Here is a 16,169-nt window from a genome sequence, read left to right as displayed (position 1 = left end):
GAACTGCACTGGGCTTTGTTGAAGCCATTTGCAAAGACTTGAGAGGAAGGGTCCCAGCACTTCTTCATTACCGTAGTGGTCCACAAGACTCATTACAATCCATCTGGAAATGAGACATACAGGACAACGTTTTAAGGAACAGGCTTCAGTGACAAAGGCATACTGGTAGATTTTTTATCTCGTAATTTGACGTTCTCTGTATTTAGTGACCATAATCATGACATTACCTGGTAAAATGAGTGACTTCAAACTCCACAAACTCCTCTGTGACTCGGCTGATAGTAATGTTGTCTGTCACATCCATCCAGTCTTCTGTCCCCTCCTCACATGACATCACCCTCAGTTTGGTGGGCCCCTCGTGTTGAATGTCCATGTAGTGTTTGGGATGTGGGACTCGCACTGTGACCGGTTTGTGGAACTGGACTTCGGAGGTCGACACAGTCTCGACATTGACAATCGGGCTGGTTCCAACGAGGTTCTGGAAAGACTCATCCTTTGCCTTGATGTCCTCAACTGCTCTTGTTGGAACCTCTTGTACCTACGATTGAAATAACCTTCTGGGTTAGATCAATTAACGATGCTTTCATATTAGATTCATGAACCAGGTAAACATTCGAAGATCACTTTATTGCACTGCTTACTACACTTTACAATTTAGCGACAGAAAATGTTGGAATGTTTGTGTAATATCTATCAGGACAGTGGCCATCGAAGGTTCTTCAAGTTACTAGTACTTCATTAAATCCTTACCTGAATTGTAACCTGGGTTTCTGTGGTCACAGCCTGTTCCGGGAAGCTGATTTGTACCGCAGGCTGGGTTGATGACGTCAGAATGCGCCCTGTTTTGGGCACAATACACTGGTCCTCTTTGGGTTGACTGATGACGGCAAAGATGGAGAAGTGGTCCACTGATACGGAAAGCTTGTATTTGCTCTGAAATGAAATACATTATATGTTATAGAGGACGGTCCGGATCAGGCATCAGTAGTCATTCTAGTGTCCAACATCTGTTTGTCTATGAATCTATGTGATTATAATGCCTATTTCTTTACTACAGGATTTAGTATGAAAATCATGTTTGTCCACGTACTTCTTTAGTGGTTTTGAGTTTCGTCCAATGTGACCTGTCCTCAGTGACCCACACGGCAGCTTCCCTGGCGCCATCTAACGACTTGCTGTTGTACTGCATCTGCACAGTGACAGGTTTGCGGAAGGTTGTCCCGTGCGGACCCAGCTCTATGATGTCACTCACTAACATCTCTCCGTCCTTCAGGGGGAGCGTGACGTCATTGGGGTTGATGACCTGACAGGTGATTTCTGTTTCCATGGTAACGACCCCAGGAGGTACAGAGACGGTGCAATGCGCGGTTTTCAGGTTACCTCCTTCTGGGCCCATTTTGAGCTTGTAGGTGAAAGGACTGTGAGAGAACGTGAAATTCCACTATACACCTCACATAAAAAGGACTATGTCTACAGAATTACCAATCCAATGAGTGGCTTCACTCAGTATGATGGATAATGATGGTGTCACTTGCATAACATGAATATTTGAATCAAAGTACGTGTAAAGGTTTTATATAGATATACTATTACCAACAATAAGCATATCAACCAACACAGATGAAATTTCATGCTAATATTATGTCTGTTTTAGGCTAGTATTCTAAGCAACCCTCTTCTGCAGATTAGACGTGAAATAATAAACTAGTAAATATTAGTAAAGTGAAGTAAAAGTTATGGCGTGTGTATGAAGTAACTGCTATGCTTTACCAAGATTAGAACATATTATTGGAATTCTCAGGTTGCCTACTTCGCCTACAGTCGACGAAGTTTTAACCAATAATTACAATGTGGAAATCTTGTTCAAGATTTTTAATATAGGGAAAATGGGCGTCTTCGAATGTTAGGCTTCACAAATTTTAAATGGAGCAGAATTCGTGACAAGACCCCATTAATATTGATATTACATGAATAGAAACAAGATTTTACCTACCGGGTCAACTTTTCTGCTGCTAAGAGCTCGAGAATCTTCTTCCTTCCCTCCAGGACGCGATCTTCATCAAGCCATGGTGGAACGTCTGTACTTGCCGCTATGTCTTCAGGAGTCTCGCCGTCCTACACAGAAAACCGCAGCCATTAGACTGGCACATTGAAGGTCATCTTAAAACAAGATTTTGATAAGCGCAGGACATGGAATACATAAATGCTTACCGAGGAGAAGTAGAGAGAGTTATGCTGTTTTTGAAACTCAAATATGTAAATGCCATTATAGGTAGAATGAAAATATAAATAGCTACCACCGTAAGCCGCATAGAACCTCTACATACAAATATGCATCTATATATAAATACATGGTAAGCCTGTCATTATCCTAATAAACACTAAAGATGCGTTCAGCACTCAAACATGTCCATCACCTGTAGTAAGTATCAACCCTTACCTTATCCCTACTGTCCACCTGTGCTCCAGCCTTCAGGAGGAGTTCAACAACACCAACATATCCTCCTGAAGCTGCAAAGTGAAGTGCCGTGTATTCATACTGTAACAGCAGGAACAGAGATGACATTACATGTTTAGAAAAGTCGGTCCCTATTGTCATACGCTAATAAGCATAATAAATATACGAGACGCGTTTAACACTAAAAAAATGTTCGTCACCTGTAGTAAGCATCAACCCTTACCCAATCCCTACTGTCCACCTGTGCTCCAGCCTTCAGGAGGAGTTCAGCAACACCAACATGTCCTTTTTCAGCTGCTTTGTAAAGTGGCGTCTTTCCAAACTGTAACAGCAGGAACAGAGATGGCATTACATGGTAAAAAAAGTCTGTCTCCATCATCCTAATAAATACTACTCAATATGCCTGACGTTAAACACTCAAATATGTCCATCACCTGTAGTAAGAATCAACCCTTACCTGATTCCTACTGTCCACCTGCGCTCCAGCCTTCATGAGGAGTTCAGTAACACCAACATGTCCTCCTGAAGCAGCATTGTGAAGTGGCGAGTCTCCAGACTGTAACAGCAGGAACAGATCGTGACATTACATGTTTAGAAAAGTCGGTCCCTATTGTCATAATAAACATAATAAATACACGAGATGCGTTTAAACCGGCCAGTATTTTACCCTGGGTAAAAACAATAAGGAAGTGCTCCCACTGTGACCTACCCAGCAGATTGAATAGTGAATTGGCCCATAAACTCATAAAGATTCTAGACAGTCTATCCTACAGAACAAAGGCAGGAGCATTTGCATACTGGTCAGTTTTCAAAGATTCAAATTTTTTATCATCTACTGGTTTTCAGTGTAACATTTTCAAAAGGCAGAATGACCCAGATACTTGTTACGAAGCCACATAAGCAAGGAAATCGCAACTTTCAGTTCGAAAAATCAATCTTGAACAAATTCCAACTTTCAAATCAGCCCTGTCAAAGTTTTATCCAATGACATACATGCACATGTATATGGCGCCCTTACTATATGCATGTAATACCCTTCCTTGCTGTATCAAACTTTCAAAGTGTCTACTTGTATCTGTCTTTCTCACAACTGAATTAGCTTTGGCAGTTTTGTGTCTGACATATGGCTTGTAAATGTGATGCCTACTTGCAGTCAGATAAACCAGTATGGACTTAGGCTCTGTATGTAGAACTGGGCATGTAACTGTCAACCAAGGTCAGAATATGGCAAGCCAGTATACTTCATATTTCTGGATACTCGTGAATATAGCTTCTTATATATGTGTGTGTGTCTCATTTTAAAGTGTCTTGAAGAGAATTTTTTACTTGGCAAGCTAAACTGTCTTAGACAGGCCTCCCCCATGTACACTGCACGGCTGCCAGAACAAGACTGAAGTCTGGTAGTTTATGTTATCGAATTTATATCTGCAGGGTGGGGTCATTATATAGTATTACTGGCCTCTTTAACACTAAAAAATGCCCATCACCTGTAGTAAGCATCAACCCTTACCTGATCCCTTCTGTCCACCTGCGCTCCAGCCTTCAGGAGGAGTTCAGCAACACCAACATGTCCTCCTGAAGCTGCACTGTGAAGTGGCCTGTTTTGATTCTGTAACAGCAGGAACAGAGATGGAATCACATGGTACGAAAAGCCTGTTCCTGTCATATTACTATATATGGCCTCCGTCGGTCAATACTGACCATGGTAAACCTACTTAACATCTATCTACAGTATCTACTATGCCTAAACAGTCCTATTCGTGAGTGACAGTCTCTGCCGCAGTTCTCACACTTATAGGCTGACTCAGTTCTATTGGAACTGTCTTTCCTACGGATTCGCCTTTCATCTGCATTGCGCATCAGTCTGGCTTCTCCTGTATTCAGTTGCCTGGACAGTGTGCATCTCCATCTAGCGCGGTCATCAGCAAGGTCCTCCCAGTGCTCTGTATTGATATCTAGAGCCTTCAAGTCCCTCTTACAGACATCTTTGAACCGCAGCTGTGGCCGCCCGGTGCTTCTCTTTCCTAAGATCAGTTCTCCGTAGAGAAGGTCTTTGGGAAATCGACCATCCTCCATTCGACGGACGTGGCCTAACCAGCGAAGTCTGCGCTGCCTAAGCAGGGTGAACATGGTTGGTAGGCCGGCACGGGACAGCACTTCAGCGTTGGTCACTTTGTCTTTCCATGATATGCCCAGGATACGGCGGATACACCTCATGTGGAAGGCGTTTAGTTGATAGTTCCTGCTTGGCATAGGTTGACCATGTTTCGCTCCCATAGAGCAGTGTGCTCAGGACGCATGCATTGTACACAGCCATCTTGGTCTTCACAGAGAGTTTTGGGTTTTCCCACACCCGAGTGGTGAGACAGGTGAGTGTAGTTGCTGCCTTTCCAATCCTCCTGTCTATCTCCTTGTCCAGGGAGAGATTGCTGCTGGCAGTTGACCCAAGGTATGTGAAGTGGTTCACGACTTTCAGTTGATAGTCACCAATGGTGATGACCGGTGGCACCTCCACGTTCTGCCCCATCACTTCCGTCTTTTTAAGGCTTATGATAAGGCTGAAGTCCCTGCATGCCTGAGAGAAGCGATCCATCAAGGACTGGAGTCCCTGCTCTGTATGTGCCGCAAGCCCCGCATCGTCAGCGAAGAGCAGATCTCTGATCAGAGTTTCTCGTACCTTTGTTTTGGCCTTAAGGCGGTTAAGGTTAAAGAGCTTGCCGTCTGATCTTGTGCGAAGGTAGATTCCCTCTGTTGCAGTGACAAAGGCGTGCTTCAGTAGTAACTCAAAGAAGATCCCGAACAGTGTAGGGGCCAAAACACAGCCTTGTTTCACACCGCTGCATATGTCAAACGGCTCAGATAAGTTACCGCTGTACTGTACTGTCCCCTTCATGTTGGTGTGGAAGGATTCGATGAGGCTCTGTAACTTTGGCGGACAGCCAATCTTTGGTAAGATCTTGAAGAGGCCGTCCCTGCTAACCATGTCAAATGCTTTGGTTAGATCAATGAAAGCTATATACAGGGGCATGTTTTGCTCTCTGCACTTTTCTTGAAGTTGACGGAGAGAAAAAATCATGTCGATTGTTGATCTGTTAGCGCGAAATCCGCCCTGGGACTCAGGGTAGACGCGCTCAGCGAGTCCGTGTAGGCGGGTCAGGATGACTTTCGCATACACTTTGCCAACAACGCTGAGCAGTGAGATGCCCCGGTAATTGTTGCAGTCACTCCTCTCCCCCTTGTTTTTATAGAGGGTGACAATCTTTGAGTCCCTCATGTCCTGTGGGACTGCACCTTCCCTCCAACACTGACACAGAAGTTCGTGTAGCGGGCGTAGTAGGACGGTCTTGCAGTGTTTGAGTAGGTCGGGCGGGATTCCATCACTGCCGGGTGCCTTTCTTGTGGTTAAACTGTCAATAGCTCTACTCAGCTCGTCCAAGGTAGTCTCAACATCGAGTTCATGCATGATCGGCAGGGATTCGATGGCGTCAAGGGCTGAAGGGGACACAGTGTTTTGCCTGGAGTAGAGATTGGAGTAGTGTTCCACCCACCTCTCCATCTGTTGCTTCTTGTCTGTGATCTCTTCCCCAGTGAAGCCAGAAAAGCCTGTTCCTGTCATATTACTAAACCAATGGCATAATCATGACATTACATGGGAAGAGACGCCTGTACCCATTGAAATCATCATAATCAACACCAGTCTATAACAGGTATTTAACATTCAAACATATCCATTACCTGTAGTAAGCATCAACCCTTACCCCATCCCTACTGTCCACCTGTGCTCCAGCCTTCAGGAGGAGTTCAGCAACACCAACATGTCCTCCTGAAGCTGCACGGTGAAGTGGCGTGTCTTCGAGCTGTGAAAGCTGGAACAGAAAAGGCATTACGTATACATGGTAAGAGAAACCCATGTGTTTTCCTGATGAACATTTTGAAAATTATCACTTTACATCATTTTATTTTACTTGACGTTTTTTGTGCTATGTCGTCCGAAAAGAGCCTATCAAAACCATAGAGGGATAAACACTAAATATGCGTGACGTTTAATATTCAAACATGTCTCTTTTCCGTTGTCTCTCTGTGCTCCAGCCATCAAGATCAAGATCACCACAGTGTCTTGAAACGTCTGTGAACCGGATTACTTACATGTACATCGAGAGGAAAGAAAAGTAACTTCGTATATCTGAACCCACAACCAACCCGAGGGACGACCTCGCTCCGCCCCTTAACCTCGCCTGTGATCAAACAGGGTTGTGGTAAAAATGTTGTGGTTCCTCCCTACTCACCACGTCGGTACAGTTGACATCCACTCCCTGTCGGAGCAGCTCCTTCACCTCCTCTTCATCTCCTACAAGAGCTGCAACACGGAGTGCCTGAAGAAAGCGGCATTCATCATCATAATACAGCAAGAAAACAACACGGAGGTAGAAAAAAAGAAATATCACAATTCACCCTTCTACAAGTATCAAGTGTATTTGATATCATTTTATACTTTTATACTATGGGTATGGGGTCACTGGTATTATCTTGAGTAATTCCCTAAACGTAATGATAACAAGGATCTTAATGTACGCATGATTGTGCAAACTTTCGTCAGCCACAAAGGAGAGGAAACAACGGAATTTTACATCGTTTAAACTACGCAATGGACTTTTGGAAGTGGTTGCTCTACATAAATTAAATAGCAATCTAGGTATCCAGACGTCTTCGTCAATATATCTTATTTGAACAGCGTACAGTTAGATCTATTACAGCTTATCAGGTGCGATATGGTTACCAGGTAAACATTAAGAGAAACATCAGCAACCGACGTTCAAAGTCCACAGACGTCTACGCTGGGCCACTTACTGCGCCACGTACTATACACCCAAATCGTTGTTATGATATTGTTATTTGCTGATATGCTCATGTTCAGGTAGGGAATCAGCTCAGATGTCCATTCAATTATCACACATCTACCAGGGTATCTGTTATACTACAATTCCCACCAACTAACTAAAGTTTCTTAGCCCTACGTGGCCACAGCCAACCAATAATGCAAGATTGACCACTACATTGGAATTCTACAACACAACGCAAGGTACCTGCTCCCGCTCCCTCTTTTTCCTCTCCCGCCTGGACATCTTGCTTCACTTGTACCCTTCTCTCGAAAGTTTCGCGTCGTACGTTTCGCAAATTCGAAGTACAGGAAATTCTAACGTTCTTTGGTCGGGTCTGTAACGGTGGGGTAAAGTTTCCGCCTACCTGTCCGCCATTTTGATCGATTGGACTATAACCTTAACATGACGTAATCTGGACAGTACCATTCACCATTAATTTGCCATGTTATTCATAATGGTGAGGTTAAATGCCTACATCATTTTTTCGGCCATTTTACATACCATGCTACCATTTGAAAGCAATACAAACATGGGTACATATGACTTTTCTTTGTCTTCCAATGCTACCCGTTAATGTCTTTCATAATTTTTTAGAACCTCTTCAAAGGACTGATTAGAAAAACATTATCTTCTGAGGGGTTTTAAAGTAATAACCTTTCCATCAAATAGCATGTACCATTACCCCAATAACATTAAACAGCATGAAGGTACAATTATGTTACTAAATTCTTTGTTACAGTTTCCGTACATGTTTAATCATCACACGAGGCACACTGTATCTCAAAGGCTCATGAATCGTTTATTGAACGCAGAGCGCTGCTGCCTCCAGTAGTCAAGGGGTGGGCTCTGATTCAGACAAGCAGACAGCGGAACTTCAGCCGATGATGATGCCTGGCATAGAACCATCTGTAAGAAACGAAAAAATGTTTTTTTTTTTTAACTCAGCGGACACAATCGTGCTTGTTTACGACAATAACATTATTTGAATATCCGTCATAGAACAACTTTTTATACTTAATTTTTAACTTTCCTATCAACTTTATCTGAAAAGAAGCTTGATTAAAAACGATTGCTTACAAGTTACACATTTATAACTATTGGTTGCATGACTTGAAATTATTCAGGACATTTGACCATTTTTCGTGGAGCCAAAGGACCCTGGTAGACTATCAAAAAGCGCCGCCTACCGGAACATGGAGGATAGCAGATTGCGCAGCCGCTGTCGTCTGTGCGGTAAACTGCGCATGTCGTCCAGTAGTAACACGGCATCGTGCTGCAGCCTTCTGGCTGCTCTGTGAAATACTAGAAATAGTGAAAAAAATCAACAAGAATAAAAGCCAAGTTAAGATCTTCGAATTGCCCCCACACGTGGGTGTATAGCCCTTAGCCCTGTAGCCCTTAGGCCACACAGTTGTACAATCACTAAACAGCTCAATCACTTAAAGTCTCAATTTGCTGCCTCTTTAGCTGTTTTCCTCAACAACTCATTCATTGCTCTCTCACTCTTTACCATGTAACATGTTACGTACATGACACAGGCATAAATGTCCGTGATGTACCGTATGTCCATGTTTTGTTGTCTCTTTAGCTGATTTTCTCAACAACTCACTCATTGCTCTCTCAGTCTTCACCATGTGAGATGTAATCTACATGATACAGGCATTCATGATGAACTGATGAACTGTATGTCCATGTTGGCCTGCCAAAGCTGATTTCCTAAACACACTTATTTTTCTCTCACTCTTCATCATGTAACACGTTACGTACATAATACAAGCATATACACGTCCATGATGTACTGTAGGTCCATGTTGGCCTGCCAACTTTGCTTTCTGCTTCCCTCAACAACTCACTCATAATTTCTCACTCTTCCTCATGTACATGTAAGATGTAACGTACATGATACAGGCGTAAACGTTCGTGATGTACTGTAGGTCCATGTTTTGTTGTCTCTTTAGCTGATTTTCTCAATAACCTACTTATTGCAGTCTTCACCATGTGAGATGTAATCTACATGATACAGGCATTCACGAAGAACTGTAGATACATGTTGACCTGCCAAAGATGCTTTCCTAAAACCACACTTATTGCTTTCTCACTCTTAATCATGTAACATGTTACGTACATGATACAGGCATAAACAATTGCGACGCACTGTAGGTCCGTGTTGGCCTGCCAACTTTGCTGTCTCTTTAGCTGTTTTACTCAACAACCGACTGCCAACTTTGCTTTCTGTTTTCCTCAACAACCCACTCATTGCTTTCCCACTCTTCATCATGTAAGATGTACATGATACAGGCATACACATTCGCGATGTACTGTATGTCCATGTTGGCCTGCCAAAGAATGTAATGTAGATCAATGTTGGCCTGTCGACTTTGCAGTATATTTTTGTTGAAGCTATTTGTTTGAAAAACCATTGCTTTATGTACTTATCTTGTGGAATAAGCTTTATTTGGGAAGAAAAAAGTACTATACTATATAACTATTTTGTATGTACGTGGAACATCTCTGTGGCAGGAGTTCAGCACCAAGGACAGGTGTGGTTGCAGCAATGTATATATGTTTGTGTGCTAATGTGTGGTTATACATTAATCAGACAAGCTGCGATTCATGCAAATATTTAATGCATTTCCTTAAATACAATGTATTAATATCTGGCTTTAAAACAAGAAAAAAAAAGGTTACACGAAAACAGGCTGTCATTCCAACACACCCTCCACTCAAAGCTGTTGCAGCTGGATTAGGTTTTGTAATGTCTTATACTGCTCATAGTTAAGAACGAAAATTCCAAATACACTCAATTGTAGCTATAATTGATTTCAAATTACGTTATACATATACATAGGCCATTGCCAATTCAAACATTGACATTAAACATTGACGTTTCATTGAAATTTTTTAAGTTAATAATTTTCTAAGGCTAGATATAGTTGACTGCTGTATATGTCTAAATTTCCAATTTCACACCAAACTGAAGTACAAAGTGTCCAAATTGCCCTTAGTTAGATTATTACCAAAATGAGAGTAAAATATAAGAATATCTGACGCACTGGATTAATCTGTCCTAGACCTACATCCTATTTTAACATTCATGGTTATCTTTTAAAACTTATTTCAAACACCACATAATCTCATTCCCCAGCAACGTTGAAGTTGTATGCTTAGTAAAAGTAAGTCTCATATTAGATTGCTATATATTTCATGACACTATGTGTTTGTAATAAGCACTTATCATCATTTTAAATCAATGATATCATTTACTATATGTACAAGATTTTGATTATAATATTGCATTTTCCTCTTTTCCATTCCTTTACTAAGTAATATGTTGAAACTAAAATTTCCATTTGCTGATTTATGTTATTTGTTATCATCATCATCATAGTTATAATATCATTTTAGCATATCATATAATTCTACAGATGCTGTTGTCAGATCTTGTAGGTTTCACTCACTGAACCTTCACGTGTCACCGTGGCTCATGGTTTCTTCGCTACTGCAAAAGAAAAACAAAGAGCAAACTGAACATGAGTATTAGACACGCCAAAAATGATACAAAAATGCAGAAAAACTCAAGTGGCGTATTTAGTATTTGGCATAACTTTAACAGACACTCAGTAACTGTAAGTTGTTACTAAGTAACTTTTTACAGCACAGTAGTTACTGTTATGATGAATTAAAATTGACTCCTCCCTTAGCCCTGCCCATTTCTCAATAGGGGCAAGGGAAGCAAAACTGAACTTCCCAAGACAAATTGGGTAGTACAAAGTGTGGCACACAGAGAAAAGAAATTGTTTCTTTCTACTGATCCGTTTGAATTCTTAGTTCACTTCTTGTAGTTTCCATCAGACTCCTTTGTAGGCTGAATAAATACTAGAAATCGGCCTAAAAGAAGTTAGCTGGCCAGGGGAGTTGGTCGGCAATAGAGGGCAATGCTAACTTCGTTTTGTGGTCGATTTCCACTATTTCATCAGCCCACAATGCAGTTTGGTGGAGAATATATTTCTCGCCTGAGATGCAACAAGCAATGACTATAGAACTCTTTGATTATAAGAACCTACCGATATCTGGGAATTTGGTCTCCAAACCATCCACGACGCTCTGCAGCTCTGCCTTTGACAGAGCCTCCATCAGGACCTCTATGGTAGCGGCGTCTCCCTTCTTCTTCTTCCATTCCTGCAGCATGTCCATGCAGCGGGACTTGTCGTCGAGACTTCTGCCGGCGATGTTTTGGATGTCGGCCCATTTGATTCCAAGATTGTAGGCCAAATCCACCCAGCCTGTGCTCACTTCTTCCTTGGTGAAGTAGAAATACTTCTCAACGCCTGTAAGATGATATGAAACACACAGTGCATATCTTTGTATGGACGGGGGAGGCACCTACCCTTGTAGAAGTTTCTGGCTTTTACATGGGTTCAAATAAGCATACCGTAAGTGCATTGGAAAAAAGCTACATGTTTTGTCGCCGTAAAATGGATAATTGTCTTTTTACCTTGCAATTCATGCAAAGTTGCCCTGTCCGCACCGCCCAAAGTCTGCAAATGAAACATTTTATTCAATGTTTGACATTTTGACGTCTTGCTAATGATACTTTTACTGCTACTTGAATGACATGCTATAGTTCAGTGTTTTAAAAGTTCCAGAAATTAAAATGTGTGGAGATATATTACAAAGTATTCTGTGCAATAACTACGTTAGCGTCAATATATCGTTTCAAGAAATTGCCGTTTATTGTTATTTCATGTGTGTCTTGTATATTCGAGACAGGCCCCTTGTTAATTACTACCAAATACACGAATAATGTTTTACCTCTTCTGGACTCCCATATGGCACACACATTGGCAACTGGCAAATGAATGTTGACTTCGGCTCTCTCTGCCCCCTTGCCTTACGAGCTGACCTTTTCAGCGTTGTTATGTCGCTTTCAACTTTCTGTCTTTCAACTTCGACGCGTGGTAGAGCATGGAATTCAACATATCCTCGACCATCTAAACCCTTCTGCTGGACATCCTTTAAAGCCATGACCTGCATATGAAGGCGGTTGTAGTTCTGACTGTGGAAGGTCATTTGTTGCTCCCTCTTGTTCTCCATGCCGAATGGTGCCACGTTACCTTGGATGCGTATTTCTACTTGTTGTCCTTCGAATAGATACACTGTGCCAGAAGGTAACGGAGCCTTATAACCCTCTTTCATCAGCTTATAGCGCCTCTCTTCTGCACTAGCACCAATAGTGCACTCTACAACGAATTCGTTTGCGTTGTCCTCTCGCTGCAGTAGGATAAACTGTACGGGACGCCGTTGAAGCCACTCACAGACTTTTAACAAGATTGGCCCTAGCGTTTCTGTGCTGCCGAGGTTGTCTTCGACAAGGATTATAATAAAACTGGGGATGAGATATGAACATATTTTAAAGATAGCATCTCAACCTATTAGTAAAAAAGGAACGCACTGGCAAATTAAAACTAGTTTGAAAACATTAATGGAACGTCTCCAGAGTATTTTACTGATATACAAAACTGTTTCATGCCTAGGATATAAAATAAAACGATCTCTTCTTTGTTCATGGCGTTTATAGTGTGAATGTGCTTACAATACCTGGTGAAGTGAGTGACTTCAAACTCCACAAAATCCTCTGCAACCCGGTTGATAGTAACGTTGTCTGTCACGTCCATCCAGTCTTCTGTTCCCTCCTCACATGACATCACCCTCAGTTTGGTGGGCCCCTCATGTTGGATGTCCATGTAGTGTTGTGGATGTGGGACTCGCACTGTGACCGGTTTGTGGATGCGGACGTCGGATTTTGACTCAGTGGCGACATTGACAATCGGGCTGGTGCCAACAAGGTTGCCGAAAGACTCATCCTTTGCCTTGATGTCATCAACTGCTTTTTGTGGAACCTCTTGCACCTAGAGTTGAAATGAAACACTGTGTTATAATTTATATCAATTATTCGGTGGGTGATAGGAGAAATTGGCAGAATGTTTCCATGATGATATGATATCTAACATCCACCAAGCCTTTGGCAATGACCACCAAAATTGAATAGGTTGTCTTTAGTGGTTTTCAAATCAACGCTGTAGTGTTTTCTCACCTGTATCACATAACCATACATTAATAAATATATGCTTATCATATCATTCATTATTAGGCACATATTTATTGACTATGCTGCAATCAAACGTAACTCACCAAGGTATACTTGACAACTTACTGATATAACTGTAAGATGGTGAAAATGAGCTAAGCTGGGGTATGGAAAGCCACGGGACGGGAGGTGAAGAGTTTCCCGTGCGGGAACTGTGCCGCGTAAGAGGCGATTTGTCGATTTCGAAAAGGCATTTGACTCCGTTTGACCTGAAGAGTCTCTACTACAAACTTCTGAATTCAGGGATGGGGGGAACTTCAAGTTATAAGCTGATCAAATATATGTACAACAAACCTCAGACGTGCGTAAAAACCTCGTCTGGTCTATTGCCACCTTTTTTAAGCAAGAAAGGGCAATATAAGCCCAACACTGTTTAGTCTATTTATCAATGACATCGTACATGTGCTCGATAACGCCGGGATTCCAATGAATGCAACCCTGACCTGTACTGTGACTTGTGTCTCCTTGGTCACAGCCTGTTCCGGGAAGCTGATCTGTACCGCAGGCTGCGTTGATGACGTCAGCATAAACCCTTCTGTAGGCACAGTAAACTTGTCCTGTTTAGGTTGACTGATGACGGCAAAGATGGAGAAGTGGTCCACTGATACTGCGACTCTGTCTTCACCCTGAAATGGGATAGGGTGGGTCCTTTCATTATCTATTTGGAAAACACAATTTCCTATGAAAATATGTAAGTATTAAGTTTTGTTTTCGTGAGGAATTTCATGTTTGTCCACGTACTTTTCTACTGGTTTCAAGTTCCTCCCATTGTGATCTGTCCTAAGTGACCCACACGACAGCTTCCGTAGCGCCACTTGACGACTTGCTGTTGTACTGCATCTGCACAGTGACAGGTTTGCGGAAGGTTGTCCCGTGCGGACCTAGCTCTATGACGTCACTCACTAACATCTCTCCATCCTTCAGGGGGAGAGTGACGTCATTGGGGTCGATGACCTGACAGGTTATTTCTGTTTCCATGGTAACGGCCTCACGTGGTACGGAGACGGCACAAAATGGGGTTTTCAGGTCACCTCCTTCTGGACCCACTTTTAGCTTGTAAGTGAAAGGGCTGGGAGAGAACGTGACATTCCATCATACATCTTGCATAAAAAGGAATGTGTCTGTAGAATTACCTTATACAGTTTTAATGAGTTAATAATAGTATGTTAATGTAGAGGTCATTTGCATAATTAATGAGGACATGTTGAAATGAAGTATGACAAAGGAGAGGAATTTGACAAGAAAAATATTTTCATTTGAATTTAGGAAACCATAAATTAAACTAGATTATGCTAATTACGACCTTATGAGACCAATAAAATACATTTACAAAAACTCATATATTTCATGGAGGTATGGGATCTCCGAATACTTGTTGATATGTTAGTGCAGAACTAGAGTTTACCTACCGGCCGGCTTTTACTGCTGCAAAAAGCTCGAGAATCTTCTTCCTTCCCTCCAGGACGTGGTCTTCATCGTACCAGCCTGTAGCGTCTGTACTTGCCGCTATGTCCTCAGGAGTCTCGCCGTCCTACACAGAAAACAGCAGCCATTAAACCAACTCATTCAATGTCATTTTAAAACAGATTTAGATAATTTCAGGAAATAGAATACAGAAATGACTGCCGAGGAAAAGAGAATTTGCTGTTCGTATGTAAATACCATTGTATTAGTAGAATGAAAATATACATGTACATTGCTGTCACTGTAAGCCACATATAAAAGAACTTCAGAATCTGTATCTGTATAGCCGGTACAACCGCCCATTGGCTTAACACACCGGCTTCTGTCCTCTACATGCAAATATGCACCTAAGTCTTCTTCGTACCTAAATCCCATTTATTGAAAAATAGGCGTTAGACCTTTTATTGTCCCTTTGAGACTGCGACATTTTTCAAGACATATCAGTATACGTTTGTACAATTTTTGTTCAGAAATCTTGTTTTCTCGATCTGTAGATAAATGTGAATATTACAAGTACTAATATATTATCTTATGTCATATATTGGACTAAGGTTAGCAATAAAAAATCAATACTGTATAATAATAGTAATGCGTAATATAGCATTACACGTCGGATCCTGTGACCATGCCGGTAGTAAACATCTACATCATCATCATCGGATGGCTCCAGGGCAGTCGATCACAAATCAAGAGTAGTAAACATGATGTTTGATTTTATTCTTATATAATAAAGATGCTTGCCCATTATCCTATTGAGCCACACAAACATGTCCATCACCTGTAGTACGTATCAACCCTTACCTCATCCTTACTGTCCACCTGTGCTCCAGCCTTCAGGAGGAGTTCAGCAACACCAACATGTCCTCCTGAAGCTGCATTGTGAAGTGGCGTGTCGTCATTCTGTAACAGCAGGAACAGAGATGACATTACATGGTAAGAAAAGTCTGTCTCCATTACCCTAATAAACATGAAATATGCGTTGATTAAGTCAAACAATCAAACATGTCCATCACCTGTGGTAAGTATCAACCCTTACCTGACCCCTGTCCACCCGTGCTCCAGCCTTCAGGAGGAGTTCAGCAACACCAACATGTCCTCCTGCAGCTGCACTGTGGAGCGGCGTTTTTCTAAACTGTAACAGCAGGAACAGAGATGACATTACATGGGAAGAAAAGTCTGTCGCCATCATCCTGATAAACACTATTAAAATTAAAATTAA

The 16,169-nt window shown here is 41.8% G+C and overlaps 2 protein-coding genes and 1 pseudogene across 2 annotated transcripts in view; all 3 read right to left on the bottom strand.

The window, feature by feature from the left end:
- LOC109466868 (p53-induced death domain-containing protein 1-like) overlaps nucleotides 1–1,396 on the bottom strand; it is a 3,605-nt gene extending 2,209 nt beyond the window's left edge. The window contains exons 1-3 of the mRNA XM_019764727.1: nucleotides 1,091–1,396; nucleotides 751–933; nucleotides 228–538 (exon numbers count right to left, since the gene is read on the bottom strand). Coding sequence (XP_019620286.1) covers nucleotides 228–538; nucleotides 751–933; nucleotides 1,091–1,396 — 800 coding nt within the window. The remainder of the gene's footprint in view (nucleotides 1–227; nucleotides 539–750; nucleotides 934–1,090) is intronic.
- A 593-nt stretch (nucleotides 1,397–1,989) lies between these two features.
- LOC109466867 (ankyrin repeat domain-containing protein 65-like) lies at nucleotides 1,990–7,581 on the bottom strand. Its single transcript, XM_019764726.1, has 8 exons — nucleotides 7,543–7,581; nucleotides 6,745–6,831; nucleotides 6,217–6,324; nucleotides 3,969–4,067; nucleotides 2,916–3,014; nucleotides 2,682–2,780; nucleotides 2,435–2,539; nucleotides 1,990–2,115 (listed from the first exon to the last, which is right to left on the bottom strand). Exons 1-8 carry the CDS (start codon nucleotides 7,579–7,581, stop codon nucleotides 1,990–1,992), a joined length of 762 nt encoding a protein of 253 aa, XP_019620285.1.
- A 4,542-nt stretch (nucleotides 7,582–12,123) lies between these two features.
- LOC109466866 overlaps nucleotides 12,124–16,169 on the bottom strand; it is a 6,711-nt pseudogene continuing 2,665 nt past the window's right edge.

Source organism: Branchiostoma belcheri, unplaced genomic scaffold (genome assembly GCF_001625305.1).
Source record: "Branchiostoma belcheri isolate BF01 breed outbred unplaced genomic scaffold, Haploidv18h27 scaffold170, whole genome shotgun sequence".
NCBI classification, from domain to species: domain Eukaryota; kingdom Metazoa; phylum Chordata; class Leptocardii; order Amphioxiformes; family Branchiostomatidae; genus Branchiostoma; species Branchiostoma belcheri.
This window is presented reverse-complemented; position numbering and strand designations above follow the sequence as displayed.